The sequence below is a fragment of the Branchiostoma lanceolatum genome, chromosome 9, assembly GCF_035083965.1.
Source record: "Branchiostoma lanceolatum isolate klBraLanc5 chromosome 9, klBraLanc5.hap2, whole genome shotgun sequence".
In the NCBI taxonomy this organism is placed as follows: domain Eukaryota; kingdom Metazoa; phylum Chordata; class Leptocardii; order Amphioxiformes; family Branchiostomatidae; genus Branchiostoma; species Branchiostoma lanceolatum.
The window spans coordinates 9117972-9144917 of record NC_089730.1 but is presented as its reverse complement, the minus strand read 5'-3'; the positions used below and the strand labels follow the sequence as shown (position 1 = coordinate 9144917).

Genomic DNA, 26946 nt, shown 5'->3' with positions numbered 1-26946 from the left:
CACACGTTTTTCCATGAGCGGCCCAGATTTATTTTTCCATTCGTACCCTTCGACCTTCCAAGCTGACCTTTCACCTTACCCTATCCCATAGTGCACCGTAAACTGTCATGGCTGCTCACATGTGCGAAAATTTTTCGTCTGTTAAATTTGCGTAAAAAGTTGTAAATTCCTTCGTTTAATAGCACTGAATTAATTGTGGGGGGAAGGCAAAAGGATTATTTGTCAGTGATCACTGGAGAAAACCCCAACGGACGCTGAAGAACTGGGACTTTTGCAGCAAACTTCTTTAGTACGGGCGCACGCGTGTCTTGGGGGAGGGGGGCGAGCACTCTGACTTTGGGTGGACACAACAGGATTGAGCTTGGATACCTTAGAAAGAGGAAACATGGCCACTCTGATGGAACGTCTGGAGCAGACTAACTTGTACTTCAAACGGATGACGGACTTAATCCCTCCGGAAATCTATTTCGAAAACAATGAGCATAAAAGGAAACGCCCAAACAAGGAGGATGGTGAGTTTGTTTCATTATTAATTATATTCACCTTGAATATTCACCTACATCCTTACTAAATTATGATCATGGCGTATTGATGACGCAACGGACTTTGAATTGTGTTTGATATTGTGTAGCCATTATTTCTATGTATTTTCTTTGTATTGTTTGTGAATAAAAATTGTCCGAATATTGAGCTTTTCAAGGATTTGACAACTTACGTGAAGTTTTAGACCATATTGTAAATAAAGTTCACAGTGGTTTTATATTCATGGTTTTCACGGTAACATGTTCTCTATGAAAATGCTTGTTCTATCTTTTGCCCACCTACGGCCTTGTTTCAACCGTGAACACTCCTTAGTCCAGTTGAGTGAAAAAGAATTCAACAATGAAGAGTGGTCTAAACTGGAACAGTCCTACCTGACCGAAAAGTCTACTCTACTCTACTCTTAGCCCATTTTCTCCTTACCATAAAATCGATTCACTGCAAACTTAAATGCATTTACTGTACAAAAATGTATGTTGTAATGTATGACAGTTTAACTGGTGACTTTCTCCATCAGGTGGTCCCCTGACTAAGTCGGCTTTGAGAGCACTGCACAAGAAGATGAGGCTGGACCCTAACCAGTACAAGACAGTCACTGAGCTACAGGAGGACATGGCAAGGGAGGAGGAGCCAGATAGTGATGGTTAGCTTCTTAAGCATATACTTATAAATGTGTGATTTTATGAGTATTGAAATCAATGTCTTTTTTTTTGACAACAGCTCTGGAACAGAGCCTGTAGTATGATGATGTAGAGTAAGACTGGCAAACATTTAATTAAGAGCCACATTCAAATGCTACGCTGATCATTATCATTCATATTCCAAAGTTTTAGCTTTGTGAAAAGGTATGTGGTTCCCCATGTACAATATGCCATTCAGTATTGTAACAATAAACTAACATAGCTAAGTCATGCTTTTAACCATTCACTATCAGTTAACACCTATTTTCCATTGCACATAACTACAGGTTAGAATGTAGCAACAGGAGGATGTAGAAAAAAAAGACATACTAGTAAAAGTATGGTTATCAAATACATGCCTATTGTTAAATGATAAGAATTAAGATGCCTTACAACTTTTGGTTTCTCTTGTCATTTCTTTAACCACCACTGTTATTCAACTGTTTACTAATTTCAATTCTGCCGACCCCTACAGATGAGCAAGTCAAGAAACCCAAGAAAAAGACCAAAGGAAAACAGAACAGGTCTGAGAAAGAGGACTTACGGCAGAGACTTCAGGCAAAGATTCAACAGATGAAAGCTGTAAGGAAGGCACCAAAACCACAAGATCTGGCAACTCAACGCTCAAAGAGACAAGCAAAGAAAGAAAGACAGAAGCAGAGAAAAAAGACAGCGAATAAAACTGGGACTCAGACAAAAGGAAAGGTCTTTGAGGAAGGAACAGCTGCAAAGAAACCTGATGGGACTCCTGTGTTGAATCAGGAAGGGAAGCTAGTCTTTAGCAAGTTTGACTTCACCAGTGATGTAGGAAGCAGTAAGAAGAAGGGCAAAGAAGCTCCCAAGCACCTGAAGAAGTTGTTGGCAAAAGCTGAAGACAAAAAACAAAAGATTAAAGATCTCAAGAATGAAAATCTCGGAAAGGTACGTTGTCTGAAGTTATGCCATGTTTGATGATGTTTCTCTTGTTTTGGTGTTGCATAAAAAGACCTGAGATAATGTTGCATAACTTTAATACTCTTTAGTACTCTGTAAATGCATTTCCTTTCACAGGGATTTCATTTAGGAGTAGGAGGGGAAAGGAGGTTCTCGCAGTGTTTAAAGTTTACGGTTGAAACAATTCTGTAGTACAGTAGAATTAAAGAAAACACACCTAATTTATGGTGTCATGGTTTCATAGTAAGTTTCATAGTTAGCACAAAAACACAAAAATAAAACCACTGAAACGTTTTAAGATTTACAGTATTTATCTACCCTGTTGTTCATACCCTGTGGTTTTATGCTAAGCGTTTTGATATTCAGGAACAATATCTCTGTCCTTTAAAACTCTTTCATGTCTTCAGGCACATGAAGTCGAACAGAAGTCCAAGTGGAAGTCAGCTCTACAGAAGGCTCAGGGTGTCAAGCTGAAGGACGATCCAGAGCTGCTGAAGAAAAGCATCAAAAGAAAAGACCAGATAAAGAAGAAGAGTAAGAAACAATGGAAAGAAAGAAAGGATCAGGTAAGAAACTTAACAAGAGTCTTCTTGTCTATGCAGTAGATTATCTGTACTCTCCAAGCAAAGGAGTAGGTCCGGCTGTTTTCTTATGTGTTTTTAGGCGTTTTTGTCGGGCTTTCTACTTTGTCATGTTGTTTTTTTTCCTCACCAACCAAAAAAAACATGACAACGTAAAAAGCCCGACAAAAACTCCTAAAAACATGTAAAAAAACAGTTGGACCCACTTTTCTGCTTGGAGAGTAGATTATCTGTTGGTGGCCTTGTGGGTAGGGTTGTTGACGTATATATGGCCTCCGTCGGTAATTCACATCAGCGCTACAGCATCAGCTATGGCTAAACAGTCCTATTCTTTTTAGTTTTATGGTTGTTGACATAGAATCTAAAGATTCTGGTTTTGATCCCCCAGTAGGCCCCAATGTTGTGCCCATGGAAAATGCACAGCAATTTCTTGACTTGACTTAGGTGAAAATGAGTCCAGTAAATGTGTGTCTGATTGATTGATTTTGGTACAACGATAACTATTTATAATGATGATTATGTTTTATCCCCTTTTTTACTCAGGTTGAAGCCAACATAAAGAAGAAGCAAAACAAAAGAAGCGATAACCTCAAGGCTCGGAAGCAACAGAAGGTTTCCAACAAAATCAAAAAGGCCAAGAAGAAAGGAAGGGTCATACCTGGATTCTAGCACTTTGGTAAAAGATCATATGATTGATGGGAGAGTACAATAATGTTAAGAGATTCAAAGGAATTTTTGATATTCCTTCTATTCTTCTAATAACATGTCTGAGGACAGTTGACTCGAATCAAAAAGTTATTATCATAATCATACCAATTTTCTTTTATACTGGATAATTAGAATACATAGTTTCTGTGTAAATGGTATTTAGGGGTAACTTGTTTAGCAGCTACATGTTGAATGTCAAAAATGTCATCTTCAAAACTGTTATTTTCCTCCCTATTCAAAGTGGACTGCTGTTAAACATGTCATTTGAGATAGATTTCCATTTTCTGCCCTAGATAATGTTTAAGGCGTATACTAGATCTATTTCTGATGTTATGCTTACAGCCATAAAATCTTTAAATTTCTTTGATTTCCAGTTACTTGTCTTGAAAGTTAGCATTTCCATGGACATATTCAGGCTATGAAGTTCTTGTCATTTAAGATACATGTAGGTAGTGATTTAACAAAAAATATATATGACCATTGTGTAACATGATTTTACCGCCTTTGTCAAGAGTGTTTTTGTCAAGTCAAGATGAATAGCCATGATGATATTTGGTATTTGAGCAGGTCTTGACTAAATGAAGTTCAATTTTGGGCCCCCAAGCAGCTTTCTTTGATACTGCAGCAGTTGAAAACAGTACCAGGGGGCATACAGATCATCGAGAGGACACGGTGTGGGGGGTCAATAACTGAATGAGAGCTCTTGAAACCCATGCACATTTCTTAGGAGGCAACTTTTGTTCCTACACTAAAAAGTTATCCTGTACATGAATAAACAACTGAAACTGTAGGCGAAAACACTCTACTTGAAGTAGGAAGTAAACAATAACTGATGATGTTGAAACAGACACAAAAGTTAATTCCCAACATGAATGTTGATTTTATTGTCTTCTCCATTGTTGACATAATAGCGTAACCAGTAATAATGATAGTAATGCTTTTTATTTACCTTTTATTCGTCAGAAATTACCCGTGCAATGGCAGCCTTTCTAGTGCTGAATTGATGCAGGGTTTACAGGGTTCCCATAATACACAGTAGCCTTAATTCCCTTCCATTCAACATCACAAACACGCACAAATGAATAGATAGAAAACCCGTGAAACACGTTGCAAGATCTTGTTGGAGAACTTTGATAAAACTGTTGAGTGGAATGAAAAAACGTTCTGGTACAAATGTATTGATATTGGCAATGCAGCCTTTTACAAATATTGAAAGCCACTGGCTGACGTCAACTACCTATATGACGTCGTTGCCTTTTACTTGTCAATTGTTTATCTTAGGGTTGTGATAGACGGCCTTCCCTAAGTAGTCTTTAATTTCTCAACAGATCTCTTGAATGATACATGAATATTTTGATAACGTCGTCTGGACTTTTAACTTTGTCAGCAGCTAGTCGGGCAGCCTTGGCTGCGGTACAGTGTACGCAGCTGAACAAATAAATAAATAAATAAATGACATTTTCCATCAATATCAGCGGTAATAATTTTCGGAGACACCGATACGATAATATTTCATATGTGAATCGTCAGTATTACAAGATAGTTATAACGTGTATAAAAAGCAGGAAGTATCGTAGGAAACGTCATCAACCGAAACTTTCGGCCACATTTATGACATCCCTTTTCCGTGACTTGTATATACGCCCACGTCCATATTTCAAAACGTCATGCGGCTCATACAAAATTAATACCTTTTCATTGTCACCAGAATTATAAGTGATTACACATCTAACGTTTCATCATCACGGGAATACAACTGGGAATACGCTGGAAGAATTCATTCACGGAAGTCACAACAAGCCATTTGCACGGCATCTGTAAGTACAAGAAGGTTACAAAGGGAGCACCTACTACCAGTATTCGTCCACAATGAATATGCCATCGCTGGTAAATATTCAACCAAAAAGAACATTGTTATTCGATTAGGGGCATTGAGTTGTGCAATATTTACTGTAGGCAGTCGGACTGTTTACACACGCTGTCGACCATAAAGAAAGGATACGGTGCTGAAACTTTCACTTCCGTTGTTAGATTCCGTGTGGTCTATGAAAACAATTGTGCAGTGAGGTGGGCCAGGGCGTACCGAATTGGCTAAAATTTTGACTCTATTTTCGCACGTTTCAACCATAGGGTAATGTGGAGACGTCTGTTCTCCAAGCAGATCTAGAGGTTTCGATCAGGGGGCTAGAAGTGCCCGGGATTCGTAACCCTTCCCTCCCTCCGCCCTTAGCTTCTGCGATCGAAACCTCTGCTTTGATATATATATAGAGAATAGAAACGTTAACACATATGAACCAGTTCCTAAAGAAGTACCAGACACATGCATAAAGAAATGTTACGCTATAAAATTTCTCCGTGCACGTATTTTATAATCTTATTATAATACTGAAGTGACAATCGTCTCTAATCGGTGGAGTTCGTAACCAGCAAACTATCCGTATAACCCTGTGTCTTTCTAGCACCAACGGACACGGCAATATGCGTATATAGATGATGCCGGTTTACCGACGCTAGCTGATAGTTCATAAGATGTAGATTATTCAAACCATCATTACCAAGTCTTTTCTGTGATGTCTTCAGGAGGGAAAATCTGCTGGGGTTTAGTTTCGTTTGGTTGTGACGCATCATCTTATACCTGGCGACTCTCGTGTCTGGACGCGAAATTTTTAGACCTTTCTTAGCAAGTCGTTTGTATATGTCGTCGTCTTCCCCTCCCCAACCGCAGAACAAGTTGGAATACCCGTTCAGAGTTTGGTAGTGGGACGGCGATAAAACTGTGACCCCACCAAACAGCTGTTTATAAGGCAGCGTGTAGTTGAATTTGTCTATAGCTACGGATAAATGTCTAGGGAATGGAGAGCAGGAATACATGTTGCGGTCATCCTCCAAAAGCAAATCCACGTCGTGAAAAACGAAACAGTCGTAGCTCCGGTTTTTGAGAACCTCGGAAAAGCCGACATTGTAGAGCAGACCCTTGCAAAACATCGGCTCGTCGCCATATTGTTCGATGACGTAGACGCCGTAATCCAACAGTTGTCTTTTCAATATGGCATGGATGTGGTTCAGGAAGATGTGGAGATGTTCGCGACGATCGCGGTAAGGCACGAGGACGGCAACTTTGTGTCTTGCTGTACAGTTCGGGGGGCGCCAGTGCCCGCCTACCTTAACGTCTGAATGGTCCAAGGATACGTCAACCATAACAGGTGCCTCTTGTAGATTTACGTCCACCAGTCCTCTCAAATTAGGCGGTTCTGCGGGACAATTATTGTCATCGTCTCTAGATCTGAGCTCCCATCGCGAAACCGAAGCCAGGAGTTGTAGAAGAAGAACGGTGGAAACGAGAAGGAGTAAGAGACGTTTCCACCTGCGTCTTGCAAGGCGTGGTAACCAGGTCATCTTCACAAAAGAAGGACATTCGATGTCATGTCGTGTAGCGAGCGTGTTTACCGTCTTTCACGCGGCGCCTAACATGGCAGAAATCTCTCCGATTTCTGTTGCTGGCCGCGTTCATCGCACGGCTTGAAGAGTGATCTGACTGGAACTTCGTTGAACGACCGACCTTAGCTCGAACTGCAAAGTCCGGATCCAATCGATCCATACTATGTTAACTCATTGATAGCGCGTTGCACTTTTACCGGCTCGGAGACACACCTATGTTGAAACGCGCAGACCCTAAAACCCCGTGAGGCTTGGTAAACAAAGGTTTGACCCGTGCAGAACGGAGTCACATGTGCGTTAGGCTGATGATCACACGAATTATATATATAATCCATGTATCCAGAACCCCTTGACTTCATGCATTTGTTTCCTGGCGACAAATGGAAATGGACGGTAGCACCAAATTACTTAAAGCAACTAGATGCCACTATTACTATATATAGCTAGTCTAAATGATACAGTCGAGAAAGAAGGTAACAATAAAGGTAGGTAATGAGGGGTAAAGAGACTTGTTTTTGATATAGACAAAGCCACGAGTCTTAAGAGTGCTTGAGACTCCAACGCTCGGTTGATGGTGCAACTGGCGCTCAAGCACTGGCGTATTTTGAATGAAAAGCGGAGGTGTATATACTCTGACATCGGGCAGGTGCAAGTGCTTAGGGCGGCCTTAGCCTGGAATCCAAACCTATTACAGCTCCCGAGTCTCCTCTAATATTATTTACGGAGAGGAGACTTGAGAGCTATAATAGGTTTAATCCATCGCGTTTCCAGGGAACGGAACTACGCACACTTGGAACGAAACCAAAAGCAAACAATGCCTTGGATCTGCTACTCTGCCTACATAGTCTCTGGATCTGCTTTAAGCCTCCAGAATTAACATAAAGTTTATACTATAGGTCTGGAATTAGTGACGCCATCGTCCACCGACTAAATTTTATACTACTTGGATCAGGACCCGTCCCTCCGTCCCTGGACGGAAATTTGCTTGTTGGGACGGAAAAAAACATTCACCCTTTCAAATTCCAAATTCTGAACTTTATGACTTGAAATTAATGAAAAGGTATCTTTGTAAGCTTAAAATGACGAATTCAACAACTCAAATTCAAAACATTGGCCCCAAAACAATGAGTGAGCGGACAAAAATTCAAATCTGGAGACAGCTCAAATAAAAAAGGGTTCCACAGAAAATGGGTTCCACACTACAACCAAGGTGTAATGTTTGTATAGCTGTCCACGGTCTGGTGCTAAGTATCATTGAGGAGATCCTACATGTACTAGTATAGTCACCGCTTGCTGGAGTCCGATAAAGTAACGCTAGATGGCGCCTGTGCACAAAAACACTCATAAGATGTCGGAAAATGTGAATCATAGAAATGGTCGATAAGATTGCACAAATATCTTGATTAAAACTGGAGTGGAATGATTTTTGATTGTTAGAGCTATACTCTTTGGGCACCTCAGGTAAAGAAATACAGCGTGAGGTTCGTCACCACACGCGGTGTTGGCACGCGCGTGTCTAACTTCCCACAGCGCGATGCGAAGTGTGTGTGTGGCGAAAAACCTTCCGTCGTGTATATCTTCACATTTGGGTCAACCTATATACCTGGGAGCTTAATTGTAAGAAAAGGAGGCATTGGAGAGAACAAAGGCGAAATATACAATTTTACGGACCTTGACCGAATAGGGCAAATATATACTAGGCGCCCCTGATTCCTATGACTACTATGTTACATTCCAGTCATCTTACCAGAAATATCTCAAATACGTTTCTTTTGAAATACTATAGTTCACAATATACATTTTAACAGATACATACAATGTATTTGAATGCCATGATCTTTTTTCTTAGAACAATAGGCATATAGTATCAAGCACGACAACAGCTTTGTATTTGCGCCTGTTTATTTTGGACCAAAACTACTAAAATGTTTCATATCATATAACAGCAATAAATCCATCTTAAAGCATGATGTCAACGATCAAGCCATTGACAGGAAAATATGATTAGAAATGTTTCTTCTGTGTCAAACTTCTATTGTATATACTCACTTATTGATAATGATAGCGAAGGCACCTTTTTGTTAAACTAAATCCAAGCTTAACCTATTTTCATAATTACCTTCATACAACTATCATGTGTTCCGATTAACGTAATTATAACACTTTTATGTAGCAATGGGCTTTAAAAAGTTTTGCTCTAATAAATCTGGAAGAAAGCGATGAAACTTAAGCTAAAGACTACTCGCTTACTTGCTACTAAAGAGTCTGAAAATTATCATGCATACAACGTTATGATGTAGTCGGTTACAGCCTAGTGTTTCCTACGTCTTCTCTTATCAACATTAACTACAATGTGAGTGAACAACCTTTGGCGAGACATCGAGGTTATCTTAGCCCTGACTTTTCCAACGTTGTTAAGACCATCCTTATTGGCCCTTAAGTCAGACGTCTTTAGTAGAGAGAACCTCTCGGTGTTCTCAGGCGGCGTCTTGTGATGAAACATCGTGTACCTTCCGACGTCTTTCTCAGGACGCGAGATTTGTAACTTATGTTTCTCCATTCGTTTGTGCATTTCGTCGTCTTCCCCTCCCCATCCACAGAACAAGTTGGAATAGCCGTTTAGCAGTCGGTACTGCGACGGCGTCATCGCCAAGACCCCGCCAAGTAGACTCTCGTAAGGCAGCGTGTAGTTGAACTTATCAACGGCCACAGACAAATGCCTGGGAGTGCTACCACAAGTGTATACGTTCCTGTCGTCTTCGGGTATGAGGTCTACGTCGTGGAAGATGATGCAGTCATAACTGTCATCTTTTAAGGCCGATATAAAGCCGATGTTGAAGAGGATACCCTTACAAAACTTGAGTTCCTGGCCGCGTTGGCCTACGATGTAGATGCCGTAATTTCTTCCTTGCCGTTGCAGGAAGGGGTGCATGTAGAGGAGAAACATCTTCAGATGTGCCCTCCTCCCTCTGTACGGGACCACTATAGCGATTTTCTCTGTGCTGCCTCCCACGTTTCTGTCTGGAGCCCATCTCCCTCCCAACTTCACGTTATCAAGCATGTCCATCCACGCATCTCCGAAAAGGGCAGACTCTTCAACCTCTTGTTCAATGGTTTCGTTACTTGATGACAAGTTTGCGTCCACAATATCGTCTTCCACACTCAAGGACTGGTCATCTTGCGAGTCACCAAGCGCCGACATAAGTGTTTTAAGTGAATCAGACATTGTTTCAGTCCACGATTTTTGAAGATCGTCGCTTTGGTCCTGAATGTTGGGCACGCCTTCATTCTGCAGTAGGTGTTTCCCACTTCGCTGAAGAAGAAGTCGAAGAAGCAAGATGGCGGACAGGACGAGGAGAAAGACGACGTTCCACTTGCGTCTTGAGAAACAACGTTGTAGCCGGACCATCTTAGCTTCACCTTGAGAACCTCTGTCTGCAATAATTGCCGTTGACATTGACTGTACGGGGATGCTTATTTCTCTCGACCCAATAGCAGCGTTCGTTACATTCAGTAGTGATCTGCTGACATGAGGGGAAATTGTATGAAATATAATTTCTATACCGCTGTTTACATGTAGTTCATTTAGGTGTGTGCAATATGACTCATAATTCTACACTCAAGGAGCTTTAAGCTCTTCATCATGTGACATAGACGAGCAGATCTATAGAGAGCAAACTACACAAAGATCTGCACTAGTAAATTTTAAAAGATATCAAGGTTTAACGTTGGGATATTGTTATGGATTAATATACTGTACGCGTGTCAAACGCCTACATATGTAGCTTATACCAACTAAGCCGTTTATTTGTCAGTATACCAAGGCCAGGCATATCCTGTTTACGTTATGACAAGACAGTTCATACGATGACGTTTACAAAATACGGTAAGACATCGGGTAACGTCGACCTATCTATCTGTGCGCAGTTAGATATCCCCAAATAATGTAGGGAAATAATCTCTTCAATGCTCTCTAGATGGAAGGTCTTCCTTACCCTTGTTTTGGCTCAACATTCGATTTTTTGTTTCGTTCTAGCGTAATTTCTCCAAGTTAACTTGGAACAATGCCAGCTAGGTTTTTCGAGAAGATTTTCGAAATCAAACTACCAAACTAAATGTTGAACATATAAGTTAACACTGTCCGACTTTCACAGATTTACCAGAACAAGTTATGAATTGTCTAGATGACCACGGATTTCTATCCAGTGTACTGGTGCACTTTTGCTATTTCATTTAAAATTTCTGACATCAATTCGTAAGTTATCTGATTCCATACATTACGAGGGTGCGAATCTTACTTACCTGGATAAATGCGTGGCTCCCTCGGTGAGATGATATGTTGCTGGGGGTATATTCTGGCTGCTTCACACGGCGTCGAGATGCTGAATGAACGTGTTTACACTAACACGGTATGGCATATCCTGTTATGGTTAGGTCTATTATATTTACGGAACATGCCCAAGAGATCGAAAAATTATAACAGGTGACTTTCATGATTTTTTGGATTAGAAAAAAAGAATCAGATAACTTGATAACCAAGGAATCTTTTCAACGTTGAGTCTGTGAATCAATGAAAGCCTTGGTAACCGTTTATCGTCTTGTAATTAAACGTAACAAGTGTTTAATATTACCTAACGATTATCTAACTGAATCCGAGCTTGGATATTGTCCTTTTATTTAAATCAGCAAAATGCAAGTTTGACCAATGAGACCTTTAGCAATATTGTATATCTATTAATTTCGATAAGTGTTCTAAATGTATGTCATGTTGAGGGTGTGTGAATATGGATGAGTTCATCTGTACATTGTTTCGAAAAAGTGTCCGATACATTGAAAATATACCATATATCAATATTAATTCTAAGAAGTCAAGATCTCTATCCCTCATTTCCTCTTTTGCATAAACATCTTCATACCTTTAGTCATCTCCTCTTTTGCTAACGTTAACTAAGATGTGCGTAAACAACCATTCACGAGTGACCGAAGTAATCTTAAAGTGTTTTCTTTGTTTTCTAAGACTGTTCAGTCCGTCTTTTCCCGCCCTTCTGGCCCACACCTCAAGGAGAGCGTGTCTTGCAGGGTTCTCCGGCGTCCTCTTGTGTCGCATCATCTTATACCTGCCGACGTCTTCCTCAAGACGCGACAACGCCATCCTATGTTTGTACAACCGCAAGAACATGTCGTCGTCCTCCCCTCCCCATCCACAGAACAAGTTGGAATATCCGTTCAGCTGTTCGTACTGCGATGCCGTGAAAGCTACGACTCCGCCCAAGAAATGTTCGTATGGCAACGTATAGTTATAAACGTCAATAGCAACGGATAGATGGCTTGGAATGTCCTGACAGGAATATATGTTTGCGTCGCTTTCGGGAATGAGGTCTACGTCGTGAAAAATGAAACAGTCGTGCCCTTCGTCTTTTTTGGCCAACGTGTAGCCGATGTTGTAGAGCAACCCCTTACAGAACATGGGTTCGTCCCCGTGCTGTTCTATGACGTAGATTCCGTAATCTAAACCTTGACGTTGAAGAAAGGGGTGCATTATGAGAAGAAACATCTTCAGGTGTTCTTCTCTTTCTTTGTACGGTACCAATATGGCGACCTTCTCAGAGGGAAGGGGTAGACTGCTAGACGGACTCCATTTTCCGCCTTGTACATCCTTTAGCTTAGCCATCCAGGACGATTCGAACAGAAAGGAAGTTGCGTTACTGAACTGCTGGTCTTTGGTATCGTTAGTTGATGACAAGGTTGTAATAGAAGGGTCGTCCATATTATTAGTCGATGACATGTTGGAGTGCGTAATCGAAATATTTTTCTTCCAAGCATTGTAAGATGAATTTGAGGAAAACTTTTGAGCCTCAAACGTTTTATTAGATTTCTTTATGGACAAGTTAGAAGAAATGATCCTCAATCGACTTTGGTTTCTAGGTATGATATTTGACGACGACTTTTTCATAATTTGTAGAGGTGTGTGCAAAGTGTTGTTGTGGTCTTGATGTTTGGGTATTTCCTTTGCCGTAGTCATAGTACATGTAGCATACTCTCTGAGGTCTTTCTCCGTGATTTCATCGTATACATCATCACCCACAATCGGTGGTTCAATTTGAAGTCCATTCTTTATCAGTTCGCGAAACTGTCTCGTCCTCTCCTCACTTTCTGTATGAAATAGACGTCGAAGAAACAAGATAGACAGTAAAGATAGGACGAGGATCCCCCACCTGCGTCTTCGGAATCGCGAGAGCCGGACCATCTTAAACTTCACCTTGAAGACACGCGTTACGTCTTGTATAAATCTACCAGGACAAGCGCTGTGGAGCTATCCAACTTCTCTTGAAGCAACATTCACACAGACCCAGTCGGCGATATTCTACTAGCAAAAGAAAAAGAAATAGCATGGAAATATATGAATATGAAATATGAAATGAATATGAAATACAATCGTTTATGGTAATAGAATGTTGATAGTAATATACTATGATTAAGATTTAGTTTCTGCAAAGTCTAAAATTAAGTAACATATAGTCTACAGATGAACTGCGTATCAGATGTGCATGTTAAGTAGAAAGGATACATTTTTGAGAAAATGCAAGATATTCCCCTCCCATTACCTACACCTAAAATATGACATCCTTAGCATTTACCGTAAGGGAAAAATGAAGTTTCTGCATGAAAAATGCAGCAAAAACAGTATATTCCCTCCCTACAGGGGGGAATATAAAAAGATGATAAGGGGCCAAATGGACGTAATAGAGAAAGAGAGAGAGAGAGAGACAGACAGACAGACGGACAGACAGACAGACAGACAGACAGACAGACAGACAGACAGACAGACAGACAGAAAGACAGACAGACAGACAGAAAGACAGACAGACAGAGGAGAGAGAGTTATCGTTCGTTCGTTAGTTATTCACTTTTTTCACAGAGTAAATGGTATCTTGACGTACATCTCTAGCTTCTATCATTCGTCAACGTGTTTCCGCGGGTGGTTAAATCTGTATAAGACCACTAATACTGACATGCTCCGATAGATATCACAAATTTCCGGTACACCTGGCGAAGCTGATTGACATACGTCAAATCATTCTTAAACACACCTCCAAGTAATTGTTTGCAGAAGGTCAATGAACGGTGTAAAACCGCCAAGGACGTTCATACCAGGGCTCGAAATACTTCTCATATGTGACCTGCAGTGTAGCATGTTGTCAAACATTTTATCTACATACATTTGTGAAATTTGTCTGCAAATACTCTTAGCCGCATTTCCATTTATACTGCAACTTTCTTGGCCTAGAGAAGCTTATATGATCAAATTACAGTCTATCTATACAATTCGCTTTGATCTTAATCGTTTGAATGAACATGGCAGGAATACACATAATTTTTAAAAGCATTGTCTCATTGTCTCTGTGGAGAAGCACAGTCGGAATTCGAAGTAAGACTTATAATTCTTCACAATCTATTGGTGACCTTGGCTTTCCTATGCTGCAACTTGGCAAACACATTCATAAAATTGACCTTGATCTTTTTAGCTTACAAAATTGAAAATTGTTTACGTTTTTACCTGCAATTCCATTTTTACCTGCAAATTGCCAGTAACATGTGGTTATCTCGAGCCCTTCACACGTTAACATATTGTCTCTGCCACGTCGAGGTGGCTTTCCCTTCCTCATGGTTGCTATTGTCCTTTCTCTCACACATACCACAATATCACTATAATAATACCCACCAAAACCACAACTATAGAGTTTACACATCCCTGGCTGCACCTATCGTTACACCGTGTAACCGTCTACCGTCATTTCTACAGCCTTCACCTTCCAGCCCCTGCTCTCAACAAGGATTTAGAAACGGATTTACAGTTTGCCGTGAACACAAAGAGAACCCATCATGAAACCTACCGGAATAGTATGCGTGGATCCCGCACAGACTGATATGTTGTTACGTGGCTGGATCTAGCAGCTGTACAGAAATACGTGTTCTCTGTATACAGCCTAACGTTGGCAAGGTAAGCTATGTCCTGTTATGGTATATAACATGTCGTGTTTACGAAACATGCCCAAGATATCTGTTATAATCGATAACACATGAAGGATACTATTGATAAATCATACGATAAATCATAAAGTTGAGTGTACGTAAGTCTTTTGGATATCACAGCATTGTTTGGTATCTTCGTACGGAGGTTTTGATTTCAGAGGATCTGTACATGATTTGACGTAGCTGTTGTTTTTGGATTTTGATATTTGGTATGTGGGCAGGTGTTGGGATTCCGAATATGCACGTAATTTGTAGCTAGTGGCTTTTGTTGCAATTTTTTGTTAAATTCAAGGATGTCTCTGTCAATGTTGTAATTTGGTAACTACTAGTAATAGTCATAGTAAACAATTAGGCAAATAGATACCTGAATATGCAAGCAAAGTCAAGCTGACCGTGAGGGACAGCTATAATCATGCCCCCCCCCCCCCAACACACACACACACATACGGTATACGAGTAATATCCCCTAACAAAATGAATTGATCTCTTTCTCCGTGGGACAGTGAAGTCTGATCCACTGACACTGTTAACACGTAGCCTGCGAGGGGTGATCAGTAAGTCCTCGGCCTCACCCAGAAATAAGGTGCACAACCCGGGGCATAATTATGTAGTATGACGTGTTTTAGCAATATCCACCAAATATCAAATCATTGTGGTCATTACTTTCGAATTTCCAGTTGGCGTCCATTCAAAAATCAGTAGGTAAGAAAAACAAGGTTGAACTGTGATCAGAGCTGTGTGGGTTGAGTTCCCCAAGCCACGAATCGGCATAAAATATTCGAAGACATTGTCAAAATGTTTGATGAACATTCCCTTCACCTAAAAGAGGTGGGTATCTGACTTTCAGCAGAGCAAGTCGGCCCTCGCACCTCAGGCTTAATTGTCCATGCTTCCACCTCACTTTAAATAACGTTACCGGGTCGCCTATAAAGTAATGATCACAATGATTTGAATTTTTGGAGACATTCATAAAAGCCTTTTTTCTTTAGAATTATTCCCCGATATTTGGGTTCAGCACCTTATTTCTGGGTGAGGCCGAGGATTTATTGATCACCCTTCGTATGTGATATTCCCTGACAGTGGGACCTGACGTCTAATCCACTGTAAACACGTAGCCTCAGTCACTAAGGTTTGATAACGTTAAACATTTATGATTTACATACATACACATTTGACAGGTTTGTTTTCATAATCGAGAAAAAGCAGAAGCACTTTGAATAATATATGAAATACGGATCTTTTCGACATGTCAATCGTGTCTAATCTAAGACAGATTACTTGGTCTGAACAGTGATAACTTTGCCTATGAAATATATCATATATAATGGCGATACCTTAAGCTTACGCGTGTTGTTTTATACATGTACCGAATGAAGACATTTTGCGATCTTTATGAATAAGACTTGTTGTGTGCTTCATTCTTAGAATGGTCAATATTAGTATAAGAAAACACATTGGAAAATTTAGAGCGTACGTTTCGCTGTTTTGATAGTAATATGTGTGTTCAAAACAAACAAAGAAACTAACAGACGAACCAAATTTATCAATCCAGGTCCGGTTAAGCTCTGTGTTATTGAATTTTTATCAGCAGATGTATAGCAATTTTTTCACACTATTCCAAATAAAGTCTTATTTGCTTTATTATTTCTTACGGGCGTTGGTGAATTTCAGAACCATTGACTTGAAATGTTCGTGTGTTTAATACGGACAGAGGGTAGCCTAAAGTCGCACATATGGAATAAAATCAACAAACGAACAGATTGCAAACTGATGTTTATATCAATCTCATTTGTCAGCTAAGTCCCGTTCCTCTCGTGTGACTGCGATATATATGCCTTGGTTGCTTCCACAGACACTAGCGTCCATGTCCCCATGGTGCCAAGTGACAGATAATGTACAGAGTTTGCGTTGATGAAGGTTAGACATCCAGGTAATAAGATACGCCAAAAATAGTTACTCAAGCAACTGAATAAAATTTGAAACAGTCAGTCGTTCGTCAGTGGCTAGTCGTCAGTGACAAACGTGACTAATGAGTGACGAAAGATAGCGGATGCTGTCTGAAACGTCTGACTGTTTCAAATTTTATCCAGTTGCTTGAGTAACTATCTTTAATGTACAGTATACTTTATGATGTCAAAATTGATCTTGTCATCGTAAGTTTCAAGTCGGCGCAGTGAAAACATAGAAGAACTTTAGAAGAACTTTATTGCACGACAATTGTACATGGTACAAGGTATGGCAAGAATTCGGTAACATAACACAAAGTAGAAGTATATAGAATAAGACTTAACATCATAATTACTAATACGATACAATAAGGGCTAGCATACGTTTTCGATATTGTGTTATAAGGAGGCATAACGGGCAAAGGCCGTTCAACTTGTGACATCTGATTTTATTGAGTTGAGTGCACGTTATGTATTAGCCAAGAATCGAACACATGCAAGAGTTTTATCAAACAAACAAATAGGAACAAACACGCCTTCTATGATAAAAAGTGGCATACCTACCCGGGTTGGGACTTGATAACACGTTTTAAGGAACATGAGGAAAACTCAAGTTGGCATGAGACAAATACCGACACTCGGCCATCGCGGTTACACTCGTTTCACATGTCGAGGCAAACGTCTCAATACTCTACGGACATTTCTATCTGCAATGTTTACCAAGATATGGCTGAAGTAGCGCTTTCTAGAGGTAGAAGTGATCTGATACCCCATTGTCTCAAGACTGCTAAGTCCGTCCTCGCTTGCTCTTTTCATCGACGTCTTGAGAAGTGAATATCTTGCAGGATTTAGAGGGGTCTGGCTGTGTCGTAGCATCTTATACCTGGCCACATCTTTATCAGGACGCGAGACTCTCAACTTGTGTCTGTACAGCCGCTTAAACATGTCGTCGTCTTCCCCTCCCCATCCGCAAAACAAGTTGGAATATCCGTTCAGTTGTCTATAGTGTGAAGTTTTCAAAGCGGTGACTCCGCCGAACAGCTGTTCATACGGTAGCGTGTAGTTAAACTTGTCGATGGCGACTGATAAATGTCTGGGGGAATCCCTACAGGTGTATAAGTTTCTGTCGTCCTCAGGAATGAGGTCTACGTCGTGGAAAATGAAGCAGTCGTAATCGTCGTCATCTAACGCTGCATTAAAAGCGATGTTGAAGAGCAAACCCTTGCAGAATAACGGCTCGTCGCCGTGTTGTTCTATGACATAGATACCGTACTGTCTTCCTTGGCGTTGGAGAAACGGATGTATGTACGAGAGGAACGTCTTGAGATGCTCTTCTCTGTCTCTGTACGGGACCAGTATGGCGATCTTTTCCGATGTTACTGACTGGTCGGTAGTAGGGGGTCTCCATTTACCACCTAACGGTACGTCGAGCGCTTCCGACTCTACCGCAAACTGTCGAGCATTGATAAGTCCGAGTTGCTTTCTTGACGATAGCTTTACTGTATGATTCGATATCTTGTGAATTGAGAAGTCAGATTGATGGGAAATCCCAACTAGTTTTTCTCTCGACTCGCCTTTGTGTTTGTAAATATTTGCACTCAATCTCCCCTGATTTCCAGACATACCTGGTACTGGTGACGGATCATTTCCCCTCTCGACGTCAGGTAGTTGCTGGAACACTGTGTCGGTAGTTGATGTTTGCAACTTGTTGTTTTGAGTCGGAGGTTCGGCTCCTCCGACAGCCTTAAAAATGTGATGTTCTGTGCTCCCTAAGCCTCTGTTCATATCGCTGGGCGTAGCTTCACCCTTCGCTGTCTCTTCTTCTGTCGTGTGTTTTGCTGTTCCCAAGACGTACGCTGCGAGGCAAAAACTTCCAACGATCTGCAAGCAGACAAGGTAGCGGCATCTCGATCGCATCTTCCACATGATAACCAGTGTCTTAAGGCACGATACCTGCTCTTGGAGACACTCTCAACTTGGAGAGATACCGGTACTGTGCAGTTTGCCGTTCGACTGACTGCTACCAAGGGTGTCACGCCAGAGGTAAGTCCAGCGTGACAATGCCGCCAAACATATGATCACTGAACTCGCCGAAAAGAAGAATTAGCTTTGCAAGCAACCCGACACGCTCGTCCGGCCCACTAGCAACGCCCCACTGCCTACTATTTTTCATAAATCAACACCTTCCAACGAGAGGATTTGGTCGGTTGTTGGTTATCACTTTACATGACAATAGAAGCTACTGTAAGCTTATCACCCTAATCTTCGTGACTTCCTTCAGGTCAAACCCCCAGGATTAACCTAGATATGGCGACAGATTTACTCCTATTGAATGTTGTAGTTCCACCTATTGCATTATTGAGCACTGTATTGCTACCTGTGGCTTATGATTATGAAAGCCACAACAGATGCTGTGGTATACTATAGTGGCTAGCAATCTCGCTACAGGAGCGTAGGGACTTCGGATCCGGCCGTAACGGCTGGAACCAAGTGGTAGGAGTGATCGTTGCGTCCATTGGTTACGTGTTCTTTTTTAAAAAGACAGCTGCAGCTTTTGCATTTCAAAGAATCTTTTTCTCATTTTTCCATACATGAGGCCAAGGGATATAAACTACCTTACTGTGCACTGGCGCAAACTAAGCTTGTACCAACCCCAAGCGCGCCACGTGGCCCTTCATGCTTGTTATGTCATTCATGCTACAAAGATTTCCTGTACATAAAGGATGGTAGTATGCATTAGTTTCAGTTTAACAGAAACCCTGGCATTGTTCGAATAACTTGAGCTCCCACCACGTCTGGCGCTATTACTGTCCATAGCTTTAAGTGTTAAAAAAGCAGTGTATCAAGTTTGAAAAAGACAACTGTTTTCTTCAATGTTTTCAAATATGTTAGACTACGTATTGCATCATACATCATTTGTCCTGCATTGCCATTGCATGACATCAGAGGTTTCAAAATCTTTTGTCAATGTAAACTGTGCTTCCCACTATTCAGGGTGTGAGAAAGGACATTCAACTGTGGATTAATCAAAATAATTGGGACATTCCTGACTTGAATGTGCTATTTTGTACACATCTTCATTGATCCTCCCTTTCATAACCAAAGACAATGCATTGTTCCATAGAAACTGTGTTAACAAACATGTGGTCAGCGGTGGACAATAGGTCAAATTTTGGACATATAAAAAAAGGTAAAGTAGTCATCCTCAATTGAGGTGAAGCATGATGCTTTTTCAAGTAGCTAGTGGTAGTGCAATGCAGCATTGCCACAGCTCGCGTTTTTGGCCAAAGACACCGGGTCACCCCTACTCTTCTCGATAAGTGTGTTGGGTTCTTTTACGTGCAGAGGTTTGACACTTGAGGCTTATACCCGAAGCTCCCTCATACACGGGGCCGCCGTCCGAAATGACGAATGCAATCCCTTACACAACAAGTCTGTGCTGGAGTCGACCCTAGGATCAAACTCTGGCTCCAGGATCCACAGAATTTGATCTAGATGGTGAAGCAGCAGGGTTGCGTTACCCCTTGCGCCATGGGGACATATGATGGTACTATTTGTAGTCAGTCATGTTGTACTTTCGACTGTACTTTTGTGGTTCAGCCGTTACCAGCGAGAGCTGCCTCTGCTGACCCAGAGCAATGAATTGTTTAATTTTCATTAAATACAAATTCATCATTTTGTCTGAACGAACCTCACACACTTCCTTATCAAGATGACTTAAAGGATTCATCATACTTTTAAACAGTAACTATACATTGAATATTTGCAAATTCTTCCCTTGGAAAAACATTCTCCAAAAGCTGGGTACAACTGGGTCAATAATGGAGACAATCCCAAACCAACTCAGTTCACTCTGTGTACTTCATAGTGGACTATCAAACTAAAAAAGGAATGCTCAAAACCTCCACTACTGCTAGTAGTACTACTAGCATAGAAAATATATCATGACACATGGGTTCAGTCTATTATAATTTTAATCCATTTGCTGTTGATATTACTAACAGTCAAAAATGTTTCTTCGTTACAATCACGACCAACTCTTTTTTCAAACATGTTTCCCGACCATTTTGTTATGATTACTAGCTACATATAATAAGAGGACTTTCTAAAGACTCAAACTCTTCATTATATATCCCATGCAAATGTGAATCCCCCTTTTGAACTTTGCGGAAGATGAAGTACACTGTTTATGTACTCTTAGCTTTTGTTCCATTTGTATGTATACCAATACTACAAATTATACAGTTCTAGTTCCTAGAATTTCCCTTAGTAGTTTGTGATGGGTGAATGTACTGTTGTTGAAGTACACCTTGGAGTCATGTTATTTGTACAGATTGTATTGTCTGGTATACGTGAAGTGAAATTTCAGTCATTCGTTGTGAGGTTCCTCATGTCCTTCACTTACTGTTGAGTGGAGGGCCTGGAAGAAGAATGAAATCAATGGTAAGATAGGATTGTTGATAATTCATAGTACCAGAAAAATAATACCATAATTACAAATGTACAATAAACGTGAACAATGTACACTTTGCATCCTGTAAGTTCATTTAATGAGAAACCTATGACAAACAAATAGCAGATATGTACCACTTCAAACATAAACCTTCTGTACACTTCTAAATCTAATTACAAACTTGTGCGCTGTTGTAGATTTCCATATCTTATGAAATGAAAGTGTTTACCTTGCCCACTCCACGTTGAGAATGAGGTTGTCGTAACCAAACCCGTTGACACCGGTGATCGCTCTGGCCGCGTCTTCTCTACGGTGGAAGTTGATGAATGCGAAGCCCTAGAAACAACAGCAATGAAAACAACAAATAGTCTTTTTAGTACTGACATATACTTCATTGCTGTACTAAAGCAAAGTACACATTTCAGCTGAGTTTTATATATGACTATCAGTAAACAGTCTGGAAAAAATTGTGATCAAAAAAGTACTGTAAGTCCAGAAATGTTTGTGTGGATTTAATTTCGCGGTAGGGAGAAAATGGACGGTTCGCAGTGGTTTTGAGTTTGCGTGTAAAACAATAGTAACGCTACAGTCACACAGCTTTTCACTGTGGTTCGGGGTAAAGAGTTCACTGTGAAAACCGCGAACATAAAACCACTGCAAACATTTCTGCATTTACAGTATCCATTTCTTAAACATCCTTTGCTCTGAAGTGTTCATATTAACACAAAGTGAAAAAAAAGGGTGCAGTTATCATAATCTGACCAATCCCTATGAGATTCCCAAAGTAGAATTGAAGTATGGATCTGACCTTGGATTGGTGTGTGACCTTGTCCTTTGCCAGGTAAATACGAGAAATGGCGCCGAATGGTCGGAACAACTCCTGGAGATCTGACTCTCGGGTGTCCTCGGACAGATTTGTGACACGAATCGTTGCTTGGTCATCTGTGAAAAGATAGTGTTAATCTTATTTTTACTTCCTTCCATAGTAAATAATGCTGCTTACCTTTCCAGCTCTTACATCTACATAATCTTTCAATGAAACTGTCATATAACTATAACAGTGTGCAATATTTCTCTTTCAATGAAACTGTCATATAACTATAACAGTGTACAATATTTCTCAAAATGATAAATAGATATTTAAGATGCTTGAATTCTATATACGCTTTTGCTGTTGCAATCTCAACAAAGTAAATTTACTTTTTATTTGAATTATTTTTCACACACGTGTGTTATTCGTGTTTCAAACTTTGCTTAATTTCTTTAGTTTAAGAAGTAGAAGTAAACTCACCCCTCCTCTGTTGCATGGACTCTCCCGGCCCCCTGTTGGCCCCCCTCAGGCTTGGTGGAACGTACTTCCCTCCTGGAGCTCTGGCAGGAGGAGCCTGCCCCTCAGCTATGCAGAACAAAACACAAACAAACGTCAGATTTTCCTTAGTCTCACTTAGAACTTTATTTCGAACTGGCTTGAATTTGGTTGCTCCTAAAAAATTGAATGTGATAATGCTCAACGAAACGGTTAACAGGAATTTCAATGCAAGAAATGTAATATAATGTTAAAAGACTGAGAAATCAACACTTACTTTTCTCTAAGAGTGTAGAGGGATAGTGGAAGACAGAAGAGATAGGTTACACACAGAAATGACAACATCACAAAAGTGGAGTTGAGTGTGGCTAGAGTACCAATGGCTTTATCTACATGTATAGCAAAGCTACTGCATGCATACTATGAAAAACGGACAACAAAGTTGAAGAAATAAGCAGCTAAAAAAAAACCCAGGCAAAATGACACAGCAACAGAGTGAAGACTTAGCATAACATTACTGTTCCAAGACCACGGACAAACAGGTACATATAGTACAGAGGTTCCAAGAGCACAGCTACAAGTGTGCACCATCATTGTCCAAGGTATATATAGGATCCAAGAACATGTCTTAGACATGCAGTGGTTCCAAGAACTCAACATGTGTGTAACATTGCTGTTCAAGGAATGAATAGGATCCAAGAACGTGGACAAACATGGTGCATAGGTTCAAAGAAGAGTGCACACAATGTATGTAGTTACAAGTGTGTAACATTATTGTCCAAGGAATGTATAGGATCCAAGAACATGCAGTGGTTCCAAGAACACATCTAAGACATGTGTACACACCACCACTGGCTCCAGCTGCCCCAGCCTCCCCGGGCTTGTCCGACTTGTCCAGCTCCTCCTGGATGGGTCCCAGGGTGTCCTTGTACGGACACTTGGTGGTCCAATGGTCGCCCTTACAGATACGGCACTGCACGATCCTGGTACCCTTCAGTTTAGCCATGGGATCTTCCTCTTTCTCGTTCAGTGCTTCCTGTGGACATGATAGAAATAATACATGTGGATATGAGTAAAGCATCTTTTTTTTTCAATATCATTTCCGAGGCAATGTCAGCAGTCTGACAAGAATATATTTTGGACACCCCCAGACGTTGTTGAAGGCATTTTGGACACCCCTATAGATATGGTTGAAGGCATCCATTGCAAAAAAAAAGGGATGTCTGAAGATAGCAAAACATTAATCTGGCCAGGACCCTGAAGAACTGACCTCTTTGTTGGTGACAAACGTCATGAAGATGTCATCACAGATGGCTGTGGTGGAGGGGTTCGGACCTGGACCTTCATACTCTGACTCACCAAACTTGGGCCAAGCCTGAAGAAAGGAAACATTTCACATCTTTATAGCTATCACATCACCATTTCGGACTTTATTTGGCTTATTTAAAATATTCTGACAGATTTACTGACCATGACCAAAATCTGAGAGCTGGGATGAAAAAAAGCCTTTACTAAACCAATGTTGCCTTTAGAGTCCATCATTTCAAGAGTTCTGCATTACTTATAATTATATTATCACATGAAGTCAGCAGTAGAGTAGCTCACCTTTCTTCTTGCAATAGTTTTGGAGGCTTTCCTGGTTTCCACCCTGTATGTTCTAATAATCTGTTGAAAAGCAAATATTTCTTATTAAATATAACATGTACATGCATGTAATATATAATAGTACCATCAAAAGTTCAATACTCTTGCTCTAGCATAAATTATAACCCAAAATCTATATGTATACAAATGTATTCTAAACAATAAATAAAGCCTCTGCAAAAGCTGACCTTGATTTTCTTCCCTTCATCATTGATGCTGTACTCTGTGATGATCTTTGTGTCTCCGTCTATCACTTCCTCAGGCGGGGGCAGCTCTTTAACAAACAAACATTACAGATGTGAGGGTCAATCACAAGTGCAGCACAACACCAAGGAAGTGTATGTTTGACGTTTCAGCACATCCTCTCATACCAGGCTTACCACTTGTATCTGTTAGCAATGGCCCAGGCGTACCGTCTGTGATCTACTCTTCTCTTTGCATTAGCTCTGGCCAGCCATCAGCCAATCAGATACTGTCCCTCCTGATGTTGGAGGGAAAGTTACCAGCCAATCACATCACTGCCTACAGTCAAGAGACAATGTGATTGGCTGGAAACTTTAAACATATACAAGCAGCAGGCCTGGCAGGAGAGGATGGTTTCAGCATAGCCTTTCCTGGAGTGTACACTAGTCCTTATATACTGAAGCAGAACAGTTGTAATGTAAGATGGAACAGAAAATCAGGGAATTCAGCCAGCATCTATGACGCTCAGGTGTGAAGGTTTCTCTTACCTTCATCAGATATGGCGATGAGGGCGTCTACTACATTGGGTGATCACAGAAGAACAAACTATTAACATGCCATTCTATAAGCCTGATTAAGGGCTTCTCATTTTGACAAATAAAAGAATCATACATAGGAATCTAAAATTTTGAAAATTAAAAAGTAGTGAAGAAGGGGTAACACTTAAAACAGTCTCCATCAAACCCCTGTTGGAATCAACTATGTACTTGGGCTTGTGACATCACTGGGAACAGTCCCAACATGCACAGCAACTCTACAACTAATACTAATTTACTAAAAGTCTATTATCTAATTTTTGACAACACCTCTGGGGTGGGGGCATTTCTAATACTAAAAGTGATGAAGAAATGTTGACAGTCAACTTAGGTACTTTGGCTTGTTATATCACTGTGGACAGTATCAAACATCAACATCCAGAGACAGTTCATATTTAGGACGAAACCTATCAGAATGAGCTGGTCCTGACTGACAGTCGACATGTAACCGGTGATCAAACAAACCTTTGCTTGATCCAGAAGTAGTGGGGACTAATACAGGGACAGAAAGATACATTTGTATTATCAGTTACAAAATGGAAGATTGCTAGAAGTTCTGAACATGTTAACTGATAATGTTGAAGACTCTGGCCATGTACAATGTACAATTGTATGGTGGGTAGTGGTCAAAAGTGAATTTTCTACTTTTCGTAGAATATGCATGGGTACAAGGGCACAAGCTGAAAGTATGACTACAGTTTCCCCCAATGGCTCAGTCCCTTTTTCCTTACGCTTGACAGGTAAGATATACTCACCGTCATCAACATCATCATCAAGGTCCTCGACCTGGTCAGCCCAGCTGGGCTTGCTACAAATAACAACAAAACAACAAGCAATTAAACTCTATTATACTCTAATCAGACTTACGAGAAACATGAGCACCAAAAAGATGGGCAGTTTTCTCTTTTTAAAATACTGTGTTAACTGGTACAAGAACCTCCTTGACTGGTCTAGCCAAAAGATGTCTTCTTAAGTTAATTTTGATAATTTTGTCCATGTTTCCCACTATACTAAATATGTTAACACATTGGGAGTGTTATTTCATCAAGATACAATCCTGGTCTCTTTTTTTTCTTGATTTCAACTTTCAGCAGACTGTTCACAACACTATCTGCAACATATGGATCAACAAACGTAGTAGCTCAAACTCAGTGCATGTGCCGAAACAGTATATTTTCAAAACATAAAGAAGAATCCATATGATTTTTTCTGCAACGAAGTTATCATTATCATCACAACAACGTCAAAACCTAAAAGGTATTCTAATTGAATCATTTGCTGCTGCAGCATTTTTAATATAAAAATCGGAACGATGGAAAGATATATGTCATGCTCTTGACACAAGGCAAAAAATTATGTGCCACGCAAAAACAGCAAACTTAGCCCTTTTGTTCTCTATTCCTACCTAAATGGTTTGTACTTATGAGCTACAAAGTATGTAAAACATAATCTAGTTACTTGTCTGGCTCCACAGATGGCATCTCGGCTTCTTTTTGGGTTGAAAATCGCCAAGATTATTTCACAATCCTCACGTTTTCCCCGCAAAGCAAAATGGCGCCTGGTCTGGGGGCTGATGGGTAATTATTGGTGACGGTGGATTTTCTTCTGAAAATATACGACAAAAAAAAATTAAGTATTTTGATTTATGAATTTTAATATCTTCAAAACTGCAAAGTTTATAGACCTTTTTATTGCTGATTTGGCGAAATATAAACAATATAACTAGATAAAAAAGGTCGAAGGTCATACAACGCGCGGTCCGGACAGTGCTTGGATGGGGGACCAACCAAGTACGTCCGGATTGCTGTAGCCTCACGAAGCTTTCCACGAAATCGTCTTCCGGGAGGGACGTAAAACGGGGGTCCCGTGCTCGAGGAGGTGCCTCGAACACGTTAAACAGCCTC

At 40.5% G+C, this 26946-nt stretch overlaps 4 protein-coding genes and 2 pseudogenes across 6 annotated transcripts; 1 reads left to right on the top strand and 5 right to left on the bottom strand.

The window, feature by feature from the left end:
- Positions 1–174: 174 nt before the first annotated feature.
- LOC136441299 (uncharacterized) lies at positions 175–3806 on the top strand. Its single transcript, XM_066437504.1, has 5 exons — positions 175–512; positions 1058–1183; positions 1696–2141; positions 2561–2719; positions 3278–3806. Exons 1-5 carry the CDS (start codon positions 386–388, stop codon positions 3401–3403), a joined length of 984 nt encoding a protein of 327 aa, XP_066293601.1. The 5' UTR covers positions 175–385; the 3' UTR covers positions 3404–3806.
- A 2032-nt stretch (positions 3807–5838) lies between these two features.
- LOC136441294 (beta-1,4-galactosyltransferase 1 pseudogene) lies at positions 5839–7195 on the bottom strand (annotated as a pseudogene).
- A 1994-nt stretch (positions 7196–9189) lies between these two features.
- LOC136441292 (beta-1,4-galactosyltransferase 2-like) lies at positions 9190–10389 on the bottom strand. The gene has a single exon (XM_066437494.1). The coding sequence runs from the start codon at positions 10335–10337 to the stop codon at positions 9192–9194; it is 1146 nt and encodes a 381-aa protein (XP_066293591.1). The 5' UTR covers positions 10338–10389; the 3' UTR covers positions 9190–9191.
- Positions 10390–11732: 1343 nt separating this feature from the next.
- Positions 11733–12665, bottom strand: LOC136442108 (beta-1,4-galactosyltransferase 1 pseudogene; annotated as a pseudogene).
- Positions 12666–17102: 4437 nt separating this feature from the next.
- On the bottom strand, positions 17103–20703 carry LOC136441291 (beta-1,4-galactosyltransferase 2-like). The gene has a single exon (XM_066437493.1). It carries the CDS (start codon positions 18784–18786, stop codon positions 17512–17514), a length of 1275 nt encoding a protein of 424 aa, XP_066293590.1. The 5' UTR covers positions 18787–20703; the 3' UTR covers positions 17103–17511.
- A 548-nt stretch (positions 20704–21251) lies between these two features.
- On the bottom strand, positions 21252–26634 carry LOC136441295 (eukaryotic translation initiation factor 3 subunit G-like). 3 transcript variants are annotated; one of them, XM_066437497.1, is made up of 12 exons: positions 26501–26634; positions 25798–25850; positions 25508–25534; positions 24995–25024; positions 24452–24537; positions 24225–24284; positions 23890–23994; positions 23466–23655; positions 22605–22709; positions 22122–22255; positions 21543–21649; positions 21252–21280 (listed from the first exon to the last, which is right to left on the bottom strand). In XM_066437497.1, exons 1-12 carry the CDS (start codon positions 26521–26523, stop codon positions 21262–21264), a joined length of 939 nt encoding a protein of 312 aa, XP_066293594.1. In that variant the 5' UTR covers positions 26524–26634; the 3' UTR covers positions 21252–21261. The 3 variants fall into 3 exon arrangements, with proteins under 3 accessions (XP_066293594.1, XP_066293595.1, XP_066293596.1); XM_066437498.1 differs by lacking the exon at positions 24995–25024; XM_066437499.1 differs by lacking the exons at positions 24995–25024; positions 25508–25534.
- Positions 26635–26946: the final 312 nt, after the last annotated feature.

Bases quoted from the DNA above. Each gene is read 5' to 3' on its own strand.
- LOC136441299 (XM_066437504.1), top strand. From the start codon at position 386: ATGGCCACTCTGATGGAACGTCTGGAGCAGACTAACTTGTACTTCAAA. The intron at 1,184-1,695 runs GTTAGCTTCTTA...CGACCCCTACAG, and splicing joins GGAGGAGCCAGATAGTGATG to ATGAGCAAGTCAAGAAACCC. The intron at 2,142-2,560 runs GTACGTTGTCTG...TCATGTCTTCAG, and splicing joins AGAATGAAAATCTCGGAAAG to GCACATGAAGTCGAACAGAA.
- LOC136441292 (XM_066437494.1), bottom strand. From the start codon at position 10,337: ATGTCAACGGCAATTATTGCAGACAGAGGTTCTCAAGGTGAAGCTAAG.
- LOC136441291 (XM_066437493.1), bottom strand. From the start codon at position 18,786: ATGTGGAAGATGCGATCGAGATGCCGCTACCTTGTCTGCTTGCAGATC.
- LOC136441295 (XM_066437497.1), bottom strand. From the start codon at position 26,523: ATGCCATCTGTGGAGCCAGACAA. The intron at 25,535-25,797 runs GTGAGTATATCT...TCCCTGTATTAG, and splicing joins TGATGATGATGTTGATGACG to TCCCCACTACTTCTGGATCA. The intron at 23,656-23,889 runs GTCAGTTCTTCA...TCATGTCCACAG, and splicing joins CGTTTGTCACCAACAAAGAG to GAAGCACTGAACGAGAAAGA.